Source organism: Carlito syrichta, unplaced genomic scaffold (assembly GCF_000164805.1).
Source record: "Carlito syrichta isolate Samal-C Ts95f unplaced genomic scaffold, Tarsius_syrichta-2.0.1 Scaffold103933, whole genome shotgun sequence".
NCBI lineage: Eukaryota > Metazoa > Chordata > Mammalia > Primates > Tarsiidae > Carlito > Carlito syrichta.
In genome coordinates, this window is record NW_007048029.1 from 7,086 (window position 1) to 28,387 (window position 21,302).

The following is a 21,302-nucleotide window of genomic DNA, read 5'->3' on the forward strand; positions in this document are numbered from 1 at the left end:
ATGATGGCATTGAGTGATGTGAGAAAAGAGTCTATGAGTTTTTTTGACTTGGAACTCAGAAGAGTGGAGGGCACCATCTGCTTGACTAGGATGGGGAGAACATGTTCTAGGGGAAGGAACTCACAAAGGTGTGTTCAGGTCAGCCCAGACAAGAAAAGGGGTGGGGGGGGGATCAGAGTACCTCCTTCTGCCCCAGCCTCTGTGTTGTCTGAGTTTCATTCATTCCTTCCCATCATCTCTCCCTACCCACAGCTCACACTCATCTTTGCCATGTCCTTCTTACAATGTGGGAAAGGGACAGCTCTGATGTCACCTCTTTCAGGAAGACTGCTCATACCCCAGTATTCCTCTTTGAGCCAGGTGCCCCATCTCTGTGTTGCAAACGCTGCACCAAGCCCAGCGGTACATGATTCGCTGGTGTTTCCGTTTCCTCTCTCTTGACCAGGAGCTCCTTGAGAGAAGACACTGTCTAATCCAGCATCTATCCCAGTGCCTGACTCACAGTGAAAATGAATAAACAGAATCTATTATTCGCTGTAGTATTGTCACCCTTGGGGGTAGGGAGGCGTGGAGAGTTTGAAGTGGGGTAGAGTAATCAGACTTCACCACAGGTTGACCCTGGTGAGAGTACCTTAATGCTGTACCCTACTAAATTTCCCCATTCAGGCCGGGCACAGTGGTGCATGCCTGTAGTCATAACATTTTGGGAGGTGGAGGCGAGAGGATTGCTTGAGTCCAGGAGTTTAGACCAGCCTGGGCAACATAGAGAGGTCGCTTCTCTATCAGAAACTAAAAAAATTAGCCAGGTGTGGTGGCATGCACCTGTCATCCCGGTCAGGAGACTGAGGTGAAATGATCACCGAGCCTAAGCTCATCATCGAGGCTGTGATGAGCCTTGATGGTGCTACTGCACTCCAGCCTGGGTGACAGAATAATACTCTTTGACTCAAACGGAAAAAAAATCACCATTCAAGCAACAAATACTTATCGAGCGCCTGTTATGTATCAACCCTTTTCTAGGTTTTTCATCACAACAGTGATCAGAACCAGCAAAAATTATGGAATTCACATTCTAGAGCAAAAAGGGGGCAGGATGCAAACAATAAACAATATATCATGATAAGTAATATAGTATGTTAGAATATGTACCTATTAGGATATTACATTGGGGAAGGAAGGAGCTGGGGAAATAGGGCAGGCACACAACGTTTAAACCGATACTTTAAGGTGTCAGCCTAAGAAAAGCCATCAGAAAAATATATCTCCTAATTTAATGAGTTATTTGGGAGTAAGCAAAGAGGATTATAATCCAAGATGCACAGTACAGCAAGTCACAGATGCATCCAAGGAAGGGAGGGTGAGGGGAGAAAGGAGTTCACATAAGCTGCTTAGAAACAGAGTTCATTGGTTCCAGAGGCTCAAAGCCAAAGTCGCATCAGTTCATTGGTCGAGATGCTGCTACTAGGCGAGTGTTCTCTTGAGAGCCTGAATTGTGACTGTCCTAAAGAATATGTAGTGATAAGCTGGGTTATAGAAATATGTGCCTACGTGAGGGACCTAGGTCATGAAAAGTATGACATGTGTGAAAGACGTGGAGGAATTTCTTGGGGTTATTGTAGAAAGTTCTTGAAGCAATCTTCTCAGACACACAAGCACGGGCTCTCCTCCCGCCTGCTCTCCCGACTCCAATTGGAGTCTGACAAAAGTGATCTTATCCTGGTGTCTGCAACTTTCACAAAAGATGAATAGAACTTATGCAAGATAAAAGGGACAAGGGGAGTCAGATTGAGGCGGTGTTGAGGGGGGTTTTTTTGGGTAATAGTGACAGCTCAAACCAGCATAAGCAAAAAAGGGACACACAAGAAAAAAGCCCAATGATAGCCATGGGCATAGCTGGGTCCAAAGCCTCAAACAAATGATGTCAGGGCTCTTAACTTCATCTCTTGGTTCTGCTTTCCTCTAATTGACTCCATTCCCAGTGAAGCCCTACCCAAGGATGGCAAAATCACCACTACAGCTCCAGACTCAAATCCTATCTTCTGACAACCTCAGTGAAAAAAGAGTTCCTCTCTGCTCTGGCAAAAATCTGAGCTGCCGCCATTCCTTTGGTAAGCTCTGGTTTGGCATGTAGCTCTTTGAGCTATGGACAGGCCATGTTTCCTAGCTTTAGCCCTCCCCCCTTGTCTACCCTGGGGAGGTGAAACTTCTCTCTTTCTCTCTCCCTCTCTCTAATTTACTTTCTAAATAAACTATATTTTCCAAGCTAAAAAAAAAAAAATCTGAGCTGAGCTCTGATTGGCACTCTTGGGGTCATGTGACTATCTCTGACCCAATCACTGCAATGAAAAGAATGTGAGCTGCCATGATTGGCTGGGCCTGAATTACATGCTCACCCCTGGAACTTGAGCAAGAATCAGCTCTTCTTGAATCATGTGGTCTAAGCATGGGGAGAGAAGTGTTTCCTCAAGAAAAATCAAGATGTCATGAACAGAACAGGGGTGCTGGGCAAGCAAATACTCATTCAGTCTATAAGGAAAGAGCAAGTCAAAGTCCTAGACCCAAAGAAGTGGGTTGGCTGTCTGAGGTCATAAACCTGGCTAGGACAATGCTGAAAACCACGTTCCCCCCTGCCTCCCCAACTCTTGGTCTAAGCTAGTTCCAGAGTGCCTTCTGGAAGAACCCTCTGGGGACCGCCATTTTTAGTCTCCCGCTGCTAATTTTCTTTGCTCAATTACTTCAGTTACAGCAGCAAGCAGCCCAGCTATTTGGAATATTTTTATTTCAAAAACAGCTTTCCTACTTCAATTTCCGACCTGAATTTTGTAAGATTCCACTAGTTCTGAAAAACAAATAGCACGTATTTCTCTGTTGCTCTTTTAATGATCCAGAACCTCAGAGATGTGCTCTAACCAGAAGGAGGGACCTGAGACCAATCGTATTTCAGTGGGAGAGGATGTCCCCAGTGAACACGTAAGGGAAGGAAGTCACTCCTCCTTCCAATTGGGTGCATAGGACAGACCCCATTTCTCCTGACGTGCTTCCAACCTGCCCTTAGGAGAAAAAAAAAATCACAACCGAGTCTAGGAGAAATAAAGACAAACAGGAGAGAATTTGTTCCATCGACCAAGATCTTTCCATTTATAAATGGCTGCGATACTGTTAGCAAACTGATGGAAGTCTGAAGACCTCAAGCTTCTCTTTCCTTGAAGGACGCCAGGCGCCCTGCCATGCTTGGGCTTTGGAGTCATAAGCCCTGTAATCCAAGGGCTGGGCCTGGAGAACAGCCAGGTCCCTTCCTTGCACCCTCAGTGATGTTTCTGTGACACCCGATTTAGGGTGCATTGAACAGGGGCCATGGCCATGACAGCACCAGAGGGAGTTTTTGCCTGTGCCTGACTTGTTTTCACCTTGATAATGCCCTACTATAGTTATAATAGGAGTGAGAAAATAGCACTGCCTTTACTGAAAGTCGTTTTGCAGAGTCGCTTGGCACATAATAGGTGCTTGATAAATATTTACTGAATAAATGAATGAATGAGGAGCTTTTCAGGAACAGGCTGTCATTCAAGTAACCTTGGCTGAGCAGCCGCTTGATGTACACGCAGTCACTGGGCTCCCAGCCCATCCGGGGGAGGACGGCAGGGTCTGGAAATCTTAGCATCTCCATTTTTGCAGAGAAAGCGCTGTGGCCGCCACACGCTTGTACTCACCCCACACCGCTTCTAATGTGTTGTGCCTGATCAGATGGGAAGGTAATCCTTTGCAGTGGAGAGATTTAAGCTGTTATCTAACAGACTGCGGATGGATTAGCAAGGCTTTCTGGTAAAACCTTAAAGGGGTTAGAGTTTCATTTTCCCCTTCACGCTCAGGGAACAAGTGAAAAGAACCAGCTAGTTGACTGTGCTGCAGTTTGGACCAGAGAAATAATGAAAAGAGAGACTGGGCTGGCAGCCGGCAGGGAGACTCGAGGTAAAGGCTGGATTTTGGTACTGGCTCAGCCATGATTTCCTTGGGAAATTCTGGACAAGATAGTGAATATCCGGGCCTCTCTTTCTGTAGCTTCAAATGGGAAATAATAATACCTACCTCATAGGGACGCCGTGTACATGAAATGAGTTCACTGACATGAAAGGTCTTTGAAGAAGTTAAAAGCACTTCCCCATGAGAGGCTATTATTATCATGGACAAGAGCTGCACTGCAGGGCTGAGGTTTGGCCTAAAACACCAGGATTCTCTGGGACCTTTGAAGGATGACCTTTGGCTTACATTTTTGCTCAGAGGTGGCATTAAGGTGGACCATTGCCCTGTTTTACATTGGGTGGATGTTGAGGGGGAACACAGGGGGCAGCCACATACTGCCTCAGAATGGGGGAACTGGGGGTGTCTAGGTGTGGATTTGGGTGCCAAAGGAGATAATGCTATGACAGAAAGGGAAGGGACGCCACCCGCACTACTTGGTGATGCATCCACACGCTCTTGAGGACAAGGTCAAACACAAACTTAAGGTCATGACCTCTAGGATGACACATCCTTGAAGCAGGGTTATCAACCCCCTTCTGTCTATGCCTAATTCTTTTTCTTGTCCATAGGATTTCTCACAGGAGAAGAAATTTTCCTCATCCCTAATGAATTTAAATTCTAGTTGGAGAGGAAAAAATACAGACACAAAAGAATTTCATAACAATGAAGATTTAAAAGTGCAGCACAACATAGGAATTCAGAGAAAGGACAGGTAGCGTGGGCTGGAGAGGGCTCCATGCAGAGTGGAGAGGTTGAGTACCCAGGGGGCCCAGAGGGACTGAATGTGGATCTTGGAGCCATTGCTCAATCTCTGTGCCTCAGTTTCCTCATCTGTAAAGGGAGAGGAATAATAGTACCCACTTCATTCGACAGAATCTGAAATCTGTCAAGAATTTCACAGAAGACACCTGCCGTTTTTTTATCATGTTGGGGCTTTGTGGCTGTGGAAGACTTACAGAGAGAAGGAGAAAGTCTCTGAAGTGGGAAGGACTTTAGGGTGGGAACGGGCGGAGTGTATGCAGATACCCGGTGGAAAGCTGGCCTGAGAGGAGAGAGGACACAGCGGGAGCTGTCATTTGACACATGTTACTCAGGCTTCCCTGAGGTGCTGGAACACCACAGTGGACTGCAAGGACATGGCACTCCGGGTTGATGCCCAAGTTTGGCCGACCGAAGTGAACACCAGAACATGACCTTAAAACCAAGCCTACTTGAAGACTTGGCGAGGTTACGTTGGACGAGTTATGTGCAAAAGTCATGTATAATTTTATCACTATTATTTTTGAGGGGAAATAATCTGAGAGATAAGAATAGATATGCTTATTTTAAATTATACCTAAAACTTATGAATCATAGCTCTTACTCATATGCAGCGTAAGGAATGCATATGTAGCTTACAGTCGTTTAAGTAAAATAGTCTGAGTGCTTTATCAGTAAAACTTCAGAAAATTTAGAAAGCTCTGTGGCCTCACTGCCCCTGCAGACATGCACACACATGCTCACACACACCAAACAGGTGTTTGCCCTTTATCTTGTGGGCAGTTGTGAGGAGGTGCCTGCACAGGGGTGCAGCGTGATGAAAGTGATGTGTAAGAGGATTATCCTACACGATGGCTTAGAAGACGGAGTGAGACGGGAGCACAGCAAGGAGGCTATTGCAATCATTTAAGTTAGCCAAATCCAGCGCCTGTCCTTTTCTTATTTTCCCCAGTGTTGATAACAGAGCGCTGCGTTCAGCCACGTCTAGGACCATCGAATGGGCATCTCAGTCCTTCTTGCTCGCCCTGTGTCTGCCCAGAGCCCCGCTCAGCCTTCGCCCTGGAAGCCCACTTCTGTATCCCTCGCCTTTGAAGCAGGGTCACATGGGAACCCTTGTGACCCTGATAAAAGTCCTCCTAGTTAAGAACTCCAGAGAAGAGACATCGAGATGGCCAGGCCGGATGCCTGTGGAAGGATAATGACAACAACGGAAGCACCCATTTCTTCAGGACTTCCTGTGTGCCAAGCACAGAGCTGAGAGTTTTACAGCAACAATCTCCTTTAATCCTCATGACAAGCCTATGAAGCAGTATCATCTCTCCCCCATGCCCACACTTTACAGACAAGGGAGGGGCTCAGTCGTTCATGGAGGTTGTGAAATTCCCAGAGGTGGAGCTGAGCTTTGTGCCCGCACCCCTAATGCTGAGCTTACTGCCTCCCAGAGCCTCCCTGGAGTCCCTGCCCTACTCAGGACTTTAGTTCAGGGGGTTCTTAAACAAGGATAAAGACACTGAAGATGGCGCACCTGGCCTTTTTGAGTCTTGGTTTTCTTATTTATACAATGAGGGGGCGTGAGCTAGACATTTTGGAGCCATGAATTGTATTTAGCAAATGAGATCAGATGAATACCAGTAAAACAGATGAAGTCAGCCCTCTGTATCTGCAGGTTTTGAGTTTGCGGATTCAGCTGACTATGGATCAAAAAATATTTGGGAAAAAAAAACTCAATAAAAGTAATACAAATGTAAACCAATACAGTATAACAACGACTTACATAGCATTTACATTCTATTGAGTAGGTGTGTAGGTTACATGCACATACGACACCGTTTTACATCAGGGATTTGAGCATCCCTGGGTTTTGGTATCCACGGAGGTCTTGGAACCCATCCCCAGTGGATAGAGATGAGTGTCCTGGATTAGATGATCCCTGAATAATTTCCAGCTTGGACAATCTAGGGACCTTTTCTCCAGCCACCTGTCCCAATAATTCTATCTTGCCATGCCTTTGGTCTTAGGCTAAATCTCCACGGCTCTTCCGCTTACCCATTTTTATGTGAAAATTCAGCTCTCAGCAGCAGAGCGATGAACTCTGCATGGGCGTGTGTGCATGTGAGTGCCTTATGGCTCCAGGGGAGTTGAGGGATCTCAATGAGCAGACGGAGCTGCTGAAGATTAGAAGCGGAAACGTAAAGTTGGAGACAGACATGTGACAACAGAGTGATGCTCAGGCTGAGCGGAATTGGCACATCTGGCAGACAGCCACCCGCCTTGGGAGCAGCTCCTTCCAACTCGCCGGGGGGCAGGAACCCAGTGGAACTGGGAGCTCTGAGGCCGAGGGTGGCTGGTGGTGAGACCTGCAGCCGCCAGGCTCCTTCCCACCCTTGGCAGGGCTGAACCCTGGAGCAGCCAGAGAAGCCTGATCCAGCCCCGAGGCAAAATCAGACCAAGGGGAAGAATGTCTCCAGGGAGAGCTCATTCTTCATTTTGCCTTTTTGAGATTGAGATATTAGAGGTCTTGTTAAAAAGGAGAACATTATCTAGTGGCTTCAGGTCACATAAGACCAGGCTTGGCTGGTATGCAGCCGCCTAGGGCTGGGACCTGCTGGGGGAGGTGACAGTCAGTTGGATGTCCGAGGGTATCAGGGAGGGCAAGGCATGCAGCTCTGGGGCTTGTGGAGAAAAGAACTAATGATACCCTGATGAATGTGTTGCTGGAGCTACTGTCATGACCATCAACAGGTTTTCCTGATTCTAAACTGAGGATAAACGGCAAGTAACAGAGGAGTATTTGTCTGGGGAGGCAACGCCTTCCACTCACCTGGGTTCTGCTGACATATAGGCAGCCCTGCCCTCGGCCCAGGCAAGGAGCACTGCACACCACCCCTGAGCCCTGAGCATGCTTAGAATTCCATCCCAGCCAGGACCAGTGCTCTCAGGCCCTGCTGCCATGGAGGTGATATACGAAGACAGGCTGCTGGCCACCGCCGGGTCTTGGGGAATTCTCATGCCTGCCACCAGGCACAGGAAAAAGGGAGAGGTAAACACAGCCAAATACCTGCTTGCCTTCAGTGAGCTGAAGGACCTAGGAGGATGAATAGGTTCCTAAGGGTGGGATAATGAATTCACGGTGATTTCTGGTCTCAAAATAACAGTCACCATGAAGTGTCTTTTGTTTGCCAGACACCTGTACTGGGTACTTCACATGTATTATATCCAAGCCACAGAATGTAAGGTGAGGTTGTTGCTCCCACTTTACAGAGAGGAAACTGAGGCTCAGAGAAACTGGATGACTTCTCTGCAGGCCACGTTTAGTAAGGGGATAAATGTTTTGCACACAGAAGGATTGAAGAGCACATCCTCGTGTCAAATTTCGACTCCCCTGCTTCCTGGAAGAGAAAGTCCTGTTCTCTGTATATCTTAGTTTCCTTACACATAAGGTGGAGATACTGCCCGTCTCCTGGAGTCTTTGTGAGGCTTTATGTGGGTCAGAATCTTTAACCCCTTACCCAGTTCTTAGTACACAGCAAACACACAGCACACAGGGGAGATTTACTTTCTCCCAGCAGGCCTGCAAGGACGCCAGCCCAAGAGCCTCTCACTGCGGAAAAGGCAGTCCATTCCAAGTGAATTTTCTTTAGCTCTGATTATTCTCTTTTCTTTTGGGTACTGTGGAGGGCTGGTATTCTCAAGGTATTTAGAAAATGAGAAGTTTTGCCAAAAAAAAGTACTAGGGGATTAAATGTTTCTCAGCCCCAGAAGACTTCTGGTAGTACTGTCCTTCACTTAGCTCTCCAGGCCAAAAAAGCTCCAGCTCTATTGGACCTCAAAACAGCGCTCATGACAGCAGCCCCTTGCCTGTGCAGCATCTCAGTAGTCCCTTCCTAGGGTTTCCTCCCAATGGTGGCTTCAGGCACACCCTGCTGCCCACTAGAACCGTTGCTATCACATCATCTATGAAGTCAGAGGACAGTTGTGGGCTACCTGCTGCCTACCTTCTCTGCTGTGGCTTCAGGGTGGTGATTGAGTTGCATCTTGGCCACATCCTTTTCAGAATGGACTATTTTAGCTCCTTTGGCTATAGGACACGCAGATCTGCTTTCCCAGAACAAGCTGTATTGCTAAGGGTGGTGGGGGTGGTGGCTGTGGTTCCTGGCATGTAGAGACGAGGCTATTATTATTATTATCATCATCATTATGTTGAGACAGGGTTTCACTCTGTTGCCCAGGCTAGAGTGCAGTGGCACAATCCTCGACCTCCTAGACACAAGTGATCCTCCTGTCTCAGTCTCCCGAGTAGCTGGGACTACAGGGGTGAGCCACCACAACTGGCTAACTTTTTAATATTTTTTTTGCAGAGACCGGGTTTCACTATGTTGCCCAGGGTGGTCTTGAACTCCTGGGCTCAGGCAATCCTCCCGCTTCAGCCTACCAAAGTGTTAGGATTACAGGCATGAGCCACCATGCCTGGCTGAGGCCCTTCTTAAATACAGCATTGGTTCTTCTGCACTGCCTGAAAGCCTTGCACGGTAGCACGTGGTAGAGGTAAGTCTTGGGGTGGGGTGTGACTCTGGAGAGGGGTATGGAGAGCACTGGCATGGGTAGCATCTCCTCCTGCTGCAAGAAGATGGAGCGCCTCAAGCCCCTCCCCCAAAGTGGAGAAGATTACTGCTCTCAGCGGTGCTCTGGAGCAGAAATAATCATGTAATTTGACATCCCCCTGCTCTTTGGGGAAGAGATTACAACTGTAATAGCCATTTTCAAGAGCCAGGAAAGAGGAGTGCAGTCGGAGCGGGAGAAGGCGGAACCCGAACATCAGTTGAAAGAGATGAGCCTGCTGGTGATGGGCACACGCAGCCTTTCCGTGTTTAAGGCTCTGCTGAATGCTCTCTGCAGGCAGCAACATGTGCAGCCTCTAATTTTCTTCTTGGGGCTGTTTAGCACCAAGCCATTTTCACTCTTGAAGGGTGTTTGTTTGCATGATGGGTCTGAGTGAGTGGGTCCTGGCTCTGCTGCAGTGGCCTGTCACTTGCTGGCCACCCTGGGTGTCATCATAGAATACACCAGTGAGCTCGCTCCAGCCATCCGCGGTGCCCTGACCCCAGAGTGAGGGGCTCGGGTTATTGATCTTGTTGCAGCCCCCAAAGTGCCAATTATTTCTCCTGAGTTCTTCAGGAGGAAGAAAGTTCTTAATTGAAGTCAATGGCTGCCTCGCTCATGAAGAACCATTTCTTTGGGTGTATTGAATTGAATATATTCCCTAGAAAGATTTTCTTTCCTACATGCTTCAGAAAATGTCTAGCTTTTTTTTTTGGAGTTGGAGTTGGAGTCTTACCCCATAGACCTGGCTGCAGTGCAGTGACATGCTCACGACCACCCCAGTGTCGACCTGCTGGGCTCAGGCAATCCCTCTGCCTCAGTCTTCAAAGTAGCCAGAACTATAGGCACGTGCTACCACGCCTGGTAAATTTTTTGATTTTTTATTGTAGAGACGAGGTCTCACCATACTGCCCAGGCTGTTCTTGAACCCATGGGCTCAGGCAATCCTCTCACCTTGGCCTCCCTAAATGTCTAGCTTTGATCCCTTAAAGGGCATGAGGTTTACCCTTCCCCAGACCCCTTGAACATAACTGATATCATAGTCAACTCCCTCGATTTCAAGATGGAGTCTGGAACTCTCTTACACTTGTGTAGCATGTTATAATTCCCAAAGTGCCTTTGCCTCAGAAACCTAATTTAACCTTCTCAGCACTGTAAGAGGTCGGTTGGACAGGTATTACTCTTATTTTTCTAGAAGTAGTAGTCGAAGCTCAGAGAGGTTAAGCAACTTGCTCAAACTCATACAGTTGGCAGGTAGCAGGACGGACCAGAAGTCTCTGGAACTCTGGTCTGGGACTCTTGGCAGTCACTGTGCCATGCAGATCCTGCTTCCTACCCGCAAATGATCAAGTGGGGACCTGGAGTCCACAGGTGGTCACTGGTTTAGAATGGTCCTGGGGCAACTGGAAGGGAGTAGTGCTTCTTGGGGCTAGGACAAGGGTGCAGGGTGAATTAGGGAAATAAATATGTGTGCATCAGTCAGGGTTCACTACAGAAGTAGAATCCCCTGTTTTGGGACTTCAAGCAGAGAATGAACCAACCCAGAACGGGGTACTCACAGTCCCATCAGCTGGGCTGGTGTGGGGGGGGTGCAGGTGCCAAGAGGGCCTCCAGAAATGACTCCCAGGACCACACAGAGCTCCCTTGATGGGCAGGGCCATCGCCCACCACTCACCCCACTGAATTCAAGAGCACAGGCCAGAGCTGCAGGCCAGGAGTCAGGAAGCTGCCCCCACCCCATGCTGCTGCCACTCTCTTGGCACTCCATTGCTGGAAAATGGATGCTGAAATGCTGTTGCCAAAAATCCGGATGTTTCCAGCACGTCGTCAGCAGAAAAGCACCAAAGGGGCAGGAAGTGGTGTTAGATGGGCCACTAGTTCCCATCTAGAACTGTTGCTACAAGGAGTCTGGGAAATGTGACCTTTTGTTTGCTGATTTTCAGCCTCTACAGAGCAGGCAGGCACATTTGGTGGAGGGGGCAGGGGATCTCGTGAAAGCCAGCTGAATAGTTGCCACCCTGTAGCCAGCCTCACCGCCACACTCTTGTTACGCATGAAAACCTGCAGGCAAACACTTGGCGAATGAATATTTGATTCTGGAGTATTTAAAAGGTCTTTATTAGTGTAGGAACAACCCATAGCATATAGTTACGTGTTCCCCAAAACATACATAGATGTATGTCTCTCAGGAATCATTGATGTGCTTCATCGTGGAGTTAAGAATTTCTATTCCATGGAGATCTCTCAGTTGAGCAGTAAATCTGTCACAACCAGAAACACAATCCATGACATCAATGCCATTGTCCAGACTTCTGGAGCCCAGAGCCATCCCCCTCCCCGACAGAAGCTGCCTGGGAACATCAGTCCTGTCACTGTGGGCGGAAAGGGGAAGGGGTGTCACCGTGGGGAGCCCTAAAGGTCATGGGGTAGGTCAGACTCTCAGGAAGGCCCACAAAACAGTGAACACGCTTGTGCTGCAGTGGCAGGTGTGGCCGGCTAATCAGATGGGACCTTGTCCCTGGGAACTCTCCAGTAAACTGCCACTTTGAGTTCACCCTAATCTGTGTTCCTTGCTTTCTGGGGAAGAAAGATTTTATTCGTTCCTTCTATCTGGGCAATCAGAACTTGAAAGGACTGTAGATATCCTCTCAGCCAAACCTCCTCATTCTACAGAGGAAGAATTAAGGGAGGGTGGTTGAAGAGGAAGGGGCCTCTCTCACCCCACCCCAGAGACTCCCCCCTTCTATGCCAGGACTCCATCGTTCAGCACAGGCAGAAACTTCCAGAAGTGTGAATGCTGAGGCAGGTAAGCACAGCAGAACAGGAGCAGAGTGGAATCTGAGCTAGCAGAGAAGTGCTGAGTGCAGTTACAGCCAGCAATTCTTGCCCTGGCTCTCGGGGACTTAGGCACCTGCTTCTCCATTCTGCTTTTTCCAGCATGAACATGCTACCCTTGCTGGACATTCCTCTGTTTTTTAAAAAAATTATTTACTATTATTATAACCTTGTATAAAATTTAAAAAAAACAAATAAAAAGTAATAAATAAATAATAAAACAAAAACTTTTCTACTGTGGGGTCTATTTCCATGAAGATTTATGGAAAAATATTTAAAGAAGCAATTATTTTTAAGAACCAGAAAGCCAAGATTCAATCTCAATAATGATAGCAATATTCAGCGAATTATAGATGACAACATTCAAGTTCATATAATGCTTGAATCTAAAGAGCTAGGACAAGTCATATCTTATCTTAAAATTACTTATGTATAAAGTTATTATTGTTCCTTCCTCTGAGGATTACTGTTTTTAATTTTCTCCATCCAGTAATACTTGGAATTATTTTTTAAGGTATTATAGAATTTCTTTTTAAAGAATTTGATTTTACCATTATCTTTTTTTCCCCAGCCAAAATACCTTGGAATGTTTTCTTTTATTTTACTTTATTTTGAAAATTTAATTTAATTTTAGAGGATTTGCTACATAAATAAATTGCATGCGAGTCAGGACATGGTACCCAGTGAGTGGCTGTGTGCCTTTTTTACCCCTCCTTCCTTGCCCCGTTAGTTAGCCGTGTGCATTATCAGTTGTTCCCATCTTTAAGACCAACACTTAGGGCCCACTTGTGATTGAGGACATAAGTAGTCAACTTTTTGTTTCTATGATAGTTCACTTAGAATTATGGTGCCCCTCTGAATTGTACCCTACATATTTAAAATAAAACATTTTTTAAAAAAAGAATTATGGTGTCCAGCTGCATCCATGTTGCCGCAGAGAACATGATTTTGTTCTTCTCTATGGCTTGGAATGTTTTATTTTATTTTACTTTATTTAGTATTAGTATAGTATTCCATTGTGTATATGTACCACATTTCCTTTATCCAGTCTACTTTATTTTTTGTTGTTGTTCACACTGCCTGAAAGTAGTTTATTTATTTATCATTAGACACTAGTTTGTTTTTTGGGTTTTAAAAAATTCTTTAATTTTTCATTTTAAAGATGTGGGGTACAATTCAGGGTTAAGGATACAAATGTTCATTATGCAGGTACCCTTGTTGATGAGGTGTGCACCCCCCACCTTTGGCAGTAGTGGGATTCGTCCTCCTCTGTTTGTTTAGCCCAGGTAAAGAAAGTGGAGTGGAGGTCTAACTGTTTCTGGGAAAGTAGACAAGAGAGAAAGGAGGGAGAAAGAAGGGATGATGGAGTGAAAGGGAAGGGAAGGAGGAGAAAGTGAAGGGAAGGAGGATGCAGGGAATGGAGGAGAAGGGAATGGAGAGAAGACAATGGCAGTGAGTGCGTGGGACAGATCCCTGCCAGACCAGCCGAGCCCCTCTCTGGTTGGAGCCAAGAGCTCTCAGCTCCCTGGGAAGGCTTCCTGCAGAGAGGCAGCCACTGGGCCCAATCTGGACCTGCACAGAAGGCACGAGGGCTTCCCAAAGTTCTGTGCAGCACATAGTCCTAGCCAGACACAGCGCCTCAGCTCATCTTAGATGAGACTCACACGCGGCAGCCGGGCTTGGCGTCCGCAGCATACCTGGGCTCGGCCGTGCACAGCTTCCCCAGAGCAATGCCTGCGTTCACCTGCACGGCTGTCTTCTTCGTGTCACTGCCTGCAAGCTTTAACAAGACCTGCACAAGGTCTGTCTTCAGTAGGGACGACGCGACATTAGGCACCTCCATGCAATTGCCAAGGCAGAGGGCAGCGTTGCCCACCAGAACTTCATCCTCCGATCTGAGCAGCTTCATTAAAATGCTCAGCTCTGCAGGAAAGAAAAAGAAAAACAATAGTTCCACCGAATCCCCAAACGGGAAGCTGGCAACAAGACATGAAGGGCCCAGAGAGATGTCAGAGGATGCTATGTTTCTCCGGACACTCTGCAGAAGGACCTGGCCACTCACACACTCAGTACACATTCCCTGAATGCGTATGATCTCCTCAGCTCCTTGTTATGTCTCTGAAGTGTCTCAGGTGCCCAGAATGGTGTCTGGTACAACACAGTTGCCGCACGAATGAACACTGTGTCAGGTAGTCTGTCTTCTCGAAAGTCCCTGCTGTTAGCCTCTCCACTTCACCCCAGTGACAGGTCCCACCTGACAGTGCCCAAGCAGGAGGCAACTTGCAAGTGTTCTATACCTGCAGGGCAAGAAACAGGATCCAGAAGAAAGGTTCCTGTTTCCGTGGTGGGGGCCCTCAGTTCACCTTCCATGTCTTCCAGGGGAGGTGGTAAGAGGAGCATCAGCAGGCTGCCCGGCTGGGAACCCTGCTACGAATCCTATAGCCAACTGTAGTTCCTGGACTAAAGCTAGGCTCAGACTGACATTCCCTTGTTCACTAAAGGTTGAAGGTGTTCTTTTTCTCCTGCTGTGATAGTAGAGAGTCAGTGCTAGGTCAGTTTAAGCAGAGTGCTTTAGAGACAAGCTCAATTGAACTTGGTAAGAGGAGGGAGCTTTCGAGCTTTGATCCTGTTGTCTTTGAGCTGTCTGTCAGCAGGGCCTCCAGTCCTGGCATTGTTCTACCTGTGTGCAGCTGAAAGGCTAGTGAAATGCCTTCCAATGTAGAGGCAAAATGAGATCTTGTTCTGTAAACACTGCTGAAGTCTGGGGAAAGGTAACAGCATTCCCACTAAGCCCCTCCTCACTCCTCGGCCACAGTTCCCTTTGCAGCTTCAGGAGAGCAAGCCTCTGGGATGTGGACGCCCAAGGAAACTGTCACTTACTTGTATCCAGCCTGATGACTTCTTCTCGAGCTTCGTGATAACTATTAGTGCAGATGGCGAGTGTCTTTATAGCATAACGTGACGCAGTCTGGCCTCCTGTCTAGATTTCAGATTGAAATTAGAAAAACCAAATCAGTGAGATGACTGTTCTTGACCAGAAACCACACCGAGCAGTTATGACAGTGCTGGGGGCTTCCTAAACTTCTAGAGAATTCCACTGAGAATGGCATATGCTTCCTGGTGTGCCGACAGGAAGCACCCCTGCGGGGTGGAGTGTCACTCACACCTTCTCTCACACAGCCCACACCTCAACAGGAATGCAGGCCTGTCATGTACCCCTGAGTAATTACGTCTGAAGGCTTTATGAGTGAGTGGCTGAGAAGGGAATGATGCTGACAGCTGGCAGATCTATCAAAAAGGGGAGAGAAAGGCCCTCTGATGTCACATCACCGTCGGAGGATGAGGGCTGACTTGCTAGGGCTGTCAGGCTGACAGTCCTGCATGGAGAACATCTGGAACCCAGATCATCTTAAGAGGTGACAACTGTCAAATCATAACCCTGAAAATCACCCAGTGCAGGGACTTTAAGAGGAACATGTGCATGTATGCATGTGTGATGCACACGTGTGCACACAATTAGCAGTCCTTGGTGGTTCTGCAAAAGTTGAACAGAGTGAACCACAGTCCTCGTCAAAGTGGCAGTTTAAGCTCAGACCCTCTGTGCTGCCCCCTCAGCATCACCCCTGCCCTAGCTAGCAGCCCTCCAGAGCATGCTCCCCTGCTCCACTCAGTCTGGGCCTTTACAAATAAAATCCATGGTGTCACTAACATGAGCGAGTGGACCTCACTGGGCACGTGCATCACCGCCGGGAGCCAAAGCCGTCAGCCTAACAATTCCCCTTGCCCTTCCAGATGAATCTAGCCCACTGCTGTGCTGAGTCGCTTAGATTCACTACTCTTATTTCATGAAAAAAGCCCAACATCTGTTGGTCCCATGGTAACTCTGCAGCCTACATAGCTCATAAATAGAGTTCTAGCCAACACTCTCCAGATGACTGTGCAGGAAAGTGTGAGCAAAATAAGGGGCCTGAGAAGCCTTGCAGAAAGCCACTCAGATCATCCTTTTCAAAGACAGAGGCCACATACTGCAAAGTTAGGTCTGAAGAATAAGCAGTTTTTATGGATGCATGCAACAAGCAGTTTACTTATTTATTCAACAGTCTTTTGTGGATGTTCAGAGGCACGGTCTGGGAAGACAGGCAGAAGAGAATCTCTATCCAAAAAGTTTAAAATCTAGGAGGGGTGAAATAGTAGCACATTAACTGACAAAGCCCACCTTACTTCTGTTCCCATGTAAAGTAGAAGGCTCTGGAAATTAAGAGGTTGTAACCAGTGGAGTAACTTTACCTTCAGGAATTTCATCATTTTCTTCACCATTCCTGCTCTCAGGGCCTCCTCAACGATTCTCAGAGAGGAAGGAAGGATCCGGCTCAGAACGCCAGCAGCTCTCTGAGTGACACAAAATGAGGATGGTTAAATGTTCCTTTTTGGAAATGCTAACAACTTTTCAAAGTTAGCAATGAGTTTGGTGGGCAAAAACAATCATTGGTATTGGAAGCAAGACATGCATTTTGATTTTTAGAAAATGCAATGGCCAGGTAATAATAGAATAATAGAAAGCACTGTTCTTTTTTTCTAAAACTGTCAAAGGGCTATAAACATTGTCCCCTGGCACCTAGAGGCCCAGATTATTTCAGCTTCACACAAGACCGACCAGTCCGACTCTGAGAATGAAAGTCTTCCCTGGAATTCCTCCCAGAGGTCTGATATCAGCTGGGCACTACCAGGAGATGCTCGACTTTCTGGAATGATCTTTTGTGGTTTTTGGCTTTTGTTTCTCTCTCTGAATCTTTCTGCTTTCTGGGAGATTTCATTTACTTTATTTCCTAGGTCTAATTTCTTCTTTTTTTTAAATAGCAAGCTGTTACTATTTTATGTATATGACTATCTTGAATCTCTCTTAGATTACAAATGACAGTTACTATTTTTTTCTTCTTCTGTTTCCTATGACATTTCTGTTTCTTTTGGGTCACTTTTTCTGCTTATCTTGGTTTGTCTATTTATGTGTATAACTTTCCTGAAATGTCTGGTGACCTCTGGTTTTCCAATTGCATTTAAGAAAAAGCAATAAAAATATGTTTAGGCACACTATGAGTATGGGACATTTGTTGACAGGCAGGTAGAGAGGTGGCATTTCTTAATTCTGTTTCTGACACTTGGATGAGAAAACTGAGAAAGGCCGATGGTTAGCACAGTGCATCTGTAGACTGTTAGTGTGATTCAAGAGGCTGTTGGCCATTGTCCTAAGATATGTTCTTCATTTGCATTAGTGATCACCCTCATCTTTCTCCCTGTCAGGGTAGGGTCCTAAAGCCTAGAGAAACAACTGGGGTCACATCTATGGCAAGTCTGGGAAACCAGCCTTCAAGGATCACAGACTGGGAACTGGTTCTAGGGTTTAAAAAAGGTTTTGAGTAGATCCAACATACCCTGTTGGGAGCTAGTATTGTCACAACTTCCCAAAGTCAAGTTAACACTGCAGGGCAAAGGTTTTTAACCTGGGCTCCATGAATGTGTTCCTAGAATCCCTGAAATTGGGTAGACAATTCTAAGGGTATGTACATTTTCATGGAAGGAGCATCATAGTTGTTAAAAGATCCTCAAAAGAGGTCTGTGACCCCCACAGTGGTCAGTGCCAATGTTCTTGGTTGCTGCAGACTTTTTCTGAACTGAGGCTGAGCCTCCATGAGTCCCTGCTGAACCTTTGGGGATCTCTTGGGCCAGAGTTTCTCTGGATCCCATTTGTGCCACAGCGGGTGCCTCCCAGCTTGCTGAGCAAGACAGCACTTCTACGTGAGGATCTGGTCCTTGGGTAGGGCATAGTCTCCATTGTACTGTGCTTGTAAAGGGATCTGTAATATCAGCTACAGCAAAACTCTAGAATCTTCAGGAAGCAGGTTAGGGAAGCAAGATTGATGATATGTTAATATAAAAGTTTATCCCTTTTCCCTCTGGAGACCTCATTAAAATGAGATCAAGGCCACTGAAAATAAAAGAATCAAGACCCACGATGACACAGTGAACAGGCAAGGGGTAAATAATTTTAACAAGGTTCTGAAAGAGGGAGAACAGCGGCAGGATGGGTGATCAGTGAGGCTGGATTTTTTGACCATGGAAAGAAAGAAGGGATTCTAAATCAACTGGACACCTGGCCTGTCCAATTTGCACAGGGCATCTTGAAAAAGGACATATCAGATAGATTAGATTGTGTAAGCTGGTGAAATTCCAGACCATACAGAAAAGGGATTCTGAAGTCTGGTTCCTGGATTCCAGGGGATCCGCAGATGGGTCCTGGGGGGAGGTCACCATCCCCAAAACTGTAGGCAAAATTTGGTATTTATGTGCATGTGGGCCTTATCCTGAGAAGTATGTCCACACCACACCTCAGAAAGTCAGCAGATTCTCAAAGGTGGTGACATCAGAACAAAGCAAGAACAATGGACGCTGTTTCCAGACTTCCTCCAGGAGCAACTTACTGTCAGGATTCCGCCATCCTGGCTGTTTAGCAGAGTCATGCACCTTCTGCTCACCTCCATAGCCCAAACCTGCAATGGCAGGGAGAGAGGGGAGATTTTTGCTTCCTGATGTTCTGCATCCTCCAGGGACCAGCTGCTTCGCTGACCATGCCCTCCTTTTTAGTACCCCAGTGTTCAGACTTCCCTCACATCTCTCAGCACTCCGTTTCTTCCCTTGACAGCAGGAACCAGCTTTTATTTGACTTTGGAAATGCAGCACCTAGTACTCTGCTCAGCACACCCTGGACACTCGGCCCGCTTTCTGATTGAACACATGACTGAGTGACTGATCCGCCCTTGGCACGGAAAAGTGAGAGCGCATCCCCGCAGCTAGTCCCGTCCCATGCCCAGTGCTCAAGGACGTGTGTGCTGCTATTCTCTCTGTGAACCTGAGAATGACTCCACGCAACAGGATATATTTGGGCTGTGCCAGGGTTCTAGGCAGGGAGACAAGATGCTGTACCTCAGAGACAACGGGTGCCTGAAGACACAGGTTCATCATGAGTCCCAGGAGTGTGTAGATGATGTCTCGTGACAGGTCCACATCCTCCTCACACCTGGCCTTGGGAAACAAAACAAGGTGATCAAAGACCTTCCTGCCTGGCAGCTTCTTCATGGTCATCTCTTCCCTTGGACAAAGCTCTTGGAGTTACCCATACTCCTTAAATTGCCAATGTCACAAACCTAAGTGGTGTTGGAAGATCAGAGATCAGATGCATGAGTTAGTGTTAGTCTAAAAGATTTGGTGCTTCTACCATGGGACCATGGCTTGTCCTGGTCCTGGGCTTATCTGAAGAGTGAGCTTCTGAAATGGGTGATCAAGCCAACTCCACCAGAAAATCCTTCAGCTGTCCCCAGGGTGGGTGAGACTTGATCAGGAGGGCTCTTGAAGGCCTGCAGCCCATAAAATCTATCATTACAGAAGGGATAAGCCACTGGCTCCAGCACCCTCAGAAACAGAATTTTTGGAAAAGCCAGAAAAATCAGAAGCCAATGCCCCCAAGGGCATACAAGACCAACTTAATTAAATAGAAAAGCGAGCATACCATGAGGCCCAAGCAGGCATCCCCAAATTCTTCACAGGCCGACATGTGTCGTCGGATGGCAGGCTCAGCACTGAGGTCTCCCATGATGGCAATACACTGGCAGAGAGCTGAGGAGTTGGTAACCTTGGGGTCTTTCTTCTAAAAGTGAATTAAGAGAAAGCAATTTCTCAGAGTGCAGGCCAGTTGTGCCACAGTAATCTCTAGGTGTGTCCTCCTCACTCACCAGAAGGCCTGAGGTCCAAGTAGCTTAATGTCACACAGGGACATCACACAGGATGGTGGCACAAAGAGGGGTAGACTCAAAAGGGCCTTGGCCTAGGGCTTAATCCCTGCTCCTGACCAACTAGCTTGGAGGACCGGCCAAGTCCCTTCCCTTCTCAGAGCCTCCATTTCCACAGCTGTGAAACATTGGGGTGTGGTTATGCGTGCTGAGGGCCCCTGAAACGTCTATGGCTCACTGGGGACTGTGTCCAGTTGCTCTCCAAGGAGAGGCCCTCTGCCAACTACTCTCCGTCTCACCAGCTCTAATTGCTACCCTTGTCCTCCTGGTGAGATGAACTTCCATTCAGGGGACAGGGCTGCACATGGTACCAACGGCAAGACTTAGTGTTAGCGGGGGACTGCTGGAGACTGTCATCCTCTCTCCGCCTTCACCCTGTGCAGCCTGCATCCAGCTTTTCCGCCTCTGCCGCCAGCCCCATCCAGATACCACCTCCACCTGTCCTGACTGTGATTGTTTCAATAACTGAGAATTGTGTAAATTCCAGCTGTGCATAAATGATTAATCAGCCTGGGAGACAATAGCTGTTCTGGAGTGTAAGTCGTGTTTAAACAGCTCTGCTCCCGCTCCTGAGAGTGTCTGTCACAGAGGATGAAAACGAGAGTTTGCTCACCAGAACGCCTATGAGGGCAGGGAGAACACCTGGAAGGCTGGCCTGGAACCAAACTCGGAATCTGTTGGGATGACATCAGCCAGGATTTATTTCTACTTTGCTCAAACTATAGCATAAATGCAGTGTCTCAGGTAATTGATGTAGCAGACAGTTACAAACTCTGGGTCCATAAGATTTAGAGTGTGCATGGACAACTCATTCTGAACCAAAAGGAAAAAAAAGTGGCACAGGATATGCAATGTAACTTTCATTTTTCTAAGTCTGGAGAATTGCCTTTGATGTTAAACAACAGATCTCAGACGGCAGCTCTTAAGCACAGGTTGCTGGACTCTCTAGGCTTCTGTCAAGTTGACTCATTCCATATCCTGCAACCCCCACCTTGCCCTGAGTTTATTATATGCCATGTGTGTGCCATGCAGAAGGCAAAAGCAGCACACACCTGTTTACCCATTGTGGTTAAACATCAGTAGGGCCCGATGCATGCACACACTGAAGCAACTATTCCACAGGCCTGTATGGCTACCTGGCCTGTCTGTGAACACAAGCAGCTCCAACCATTTATAAGCAGGATGGTCTAAGTTTCATAAGGGAGTTTTTTTTTTTTTTTTAAACAAAACAAAACAAGATGTACTTAA

The 21,302-nt window shown here is 47.1% G+C and overlaps 1 protein-coding gene across 2 annotated transcripts in view; it reads right to left on the reverse strand.

Moving 5' to 3' along the window:
• Positions 1-11,530: 11,530 nt before the first annotated feature.
• The window catches only part of TTC12 (tetratricopeptide repeat domain 12), a 44,300-nt gene continuing 34,528 nt past the window's right edge, over positions 11,531-21,302 (reverse strand). For both annotated transcript variants that reach the window (XM_008065700.2, XM_021716119.1), the window contains exons 14-21: positions 20,668-20,728; positions 19,775-19,912; positions 19,192-19,290; positions 18,690-18,758; positions 16,501-16,602; positions 15,094-15,193; positions 13,911-14,136; positions 11,531-11,639 (exon numbers count right to left, since the gene is read on the reverse strand). In XM_008065700.2, coding sequence (XP_008063891.1) covers positions 11,564-11,639; positions 13,911-14,136; positions 15,094-15,193; positions 16,501-16,602; positions 18,690-18,758; positions 19,192-19,290; positions 19,775-19,912; positions 20,668-20,728 — 871 coding nt within the window. In that variant the 3' untranslated portion in view covers positions 11,531-11,563. The remainder of the gene's footprint in view (positions 11,640-13,910; positions 14,137-15,093; positions 15,194-16,500; positions 16,603-18,689; positions 18,759-19,191; positions 19,291-19,774; positions 19,913-20,667; positions 20,729-21,302) is intronic.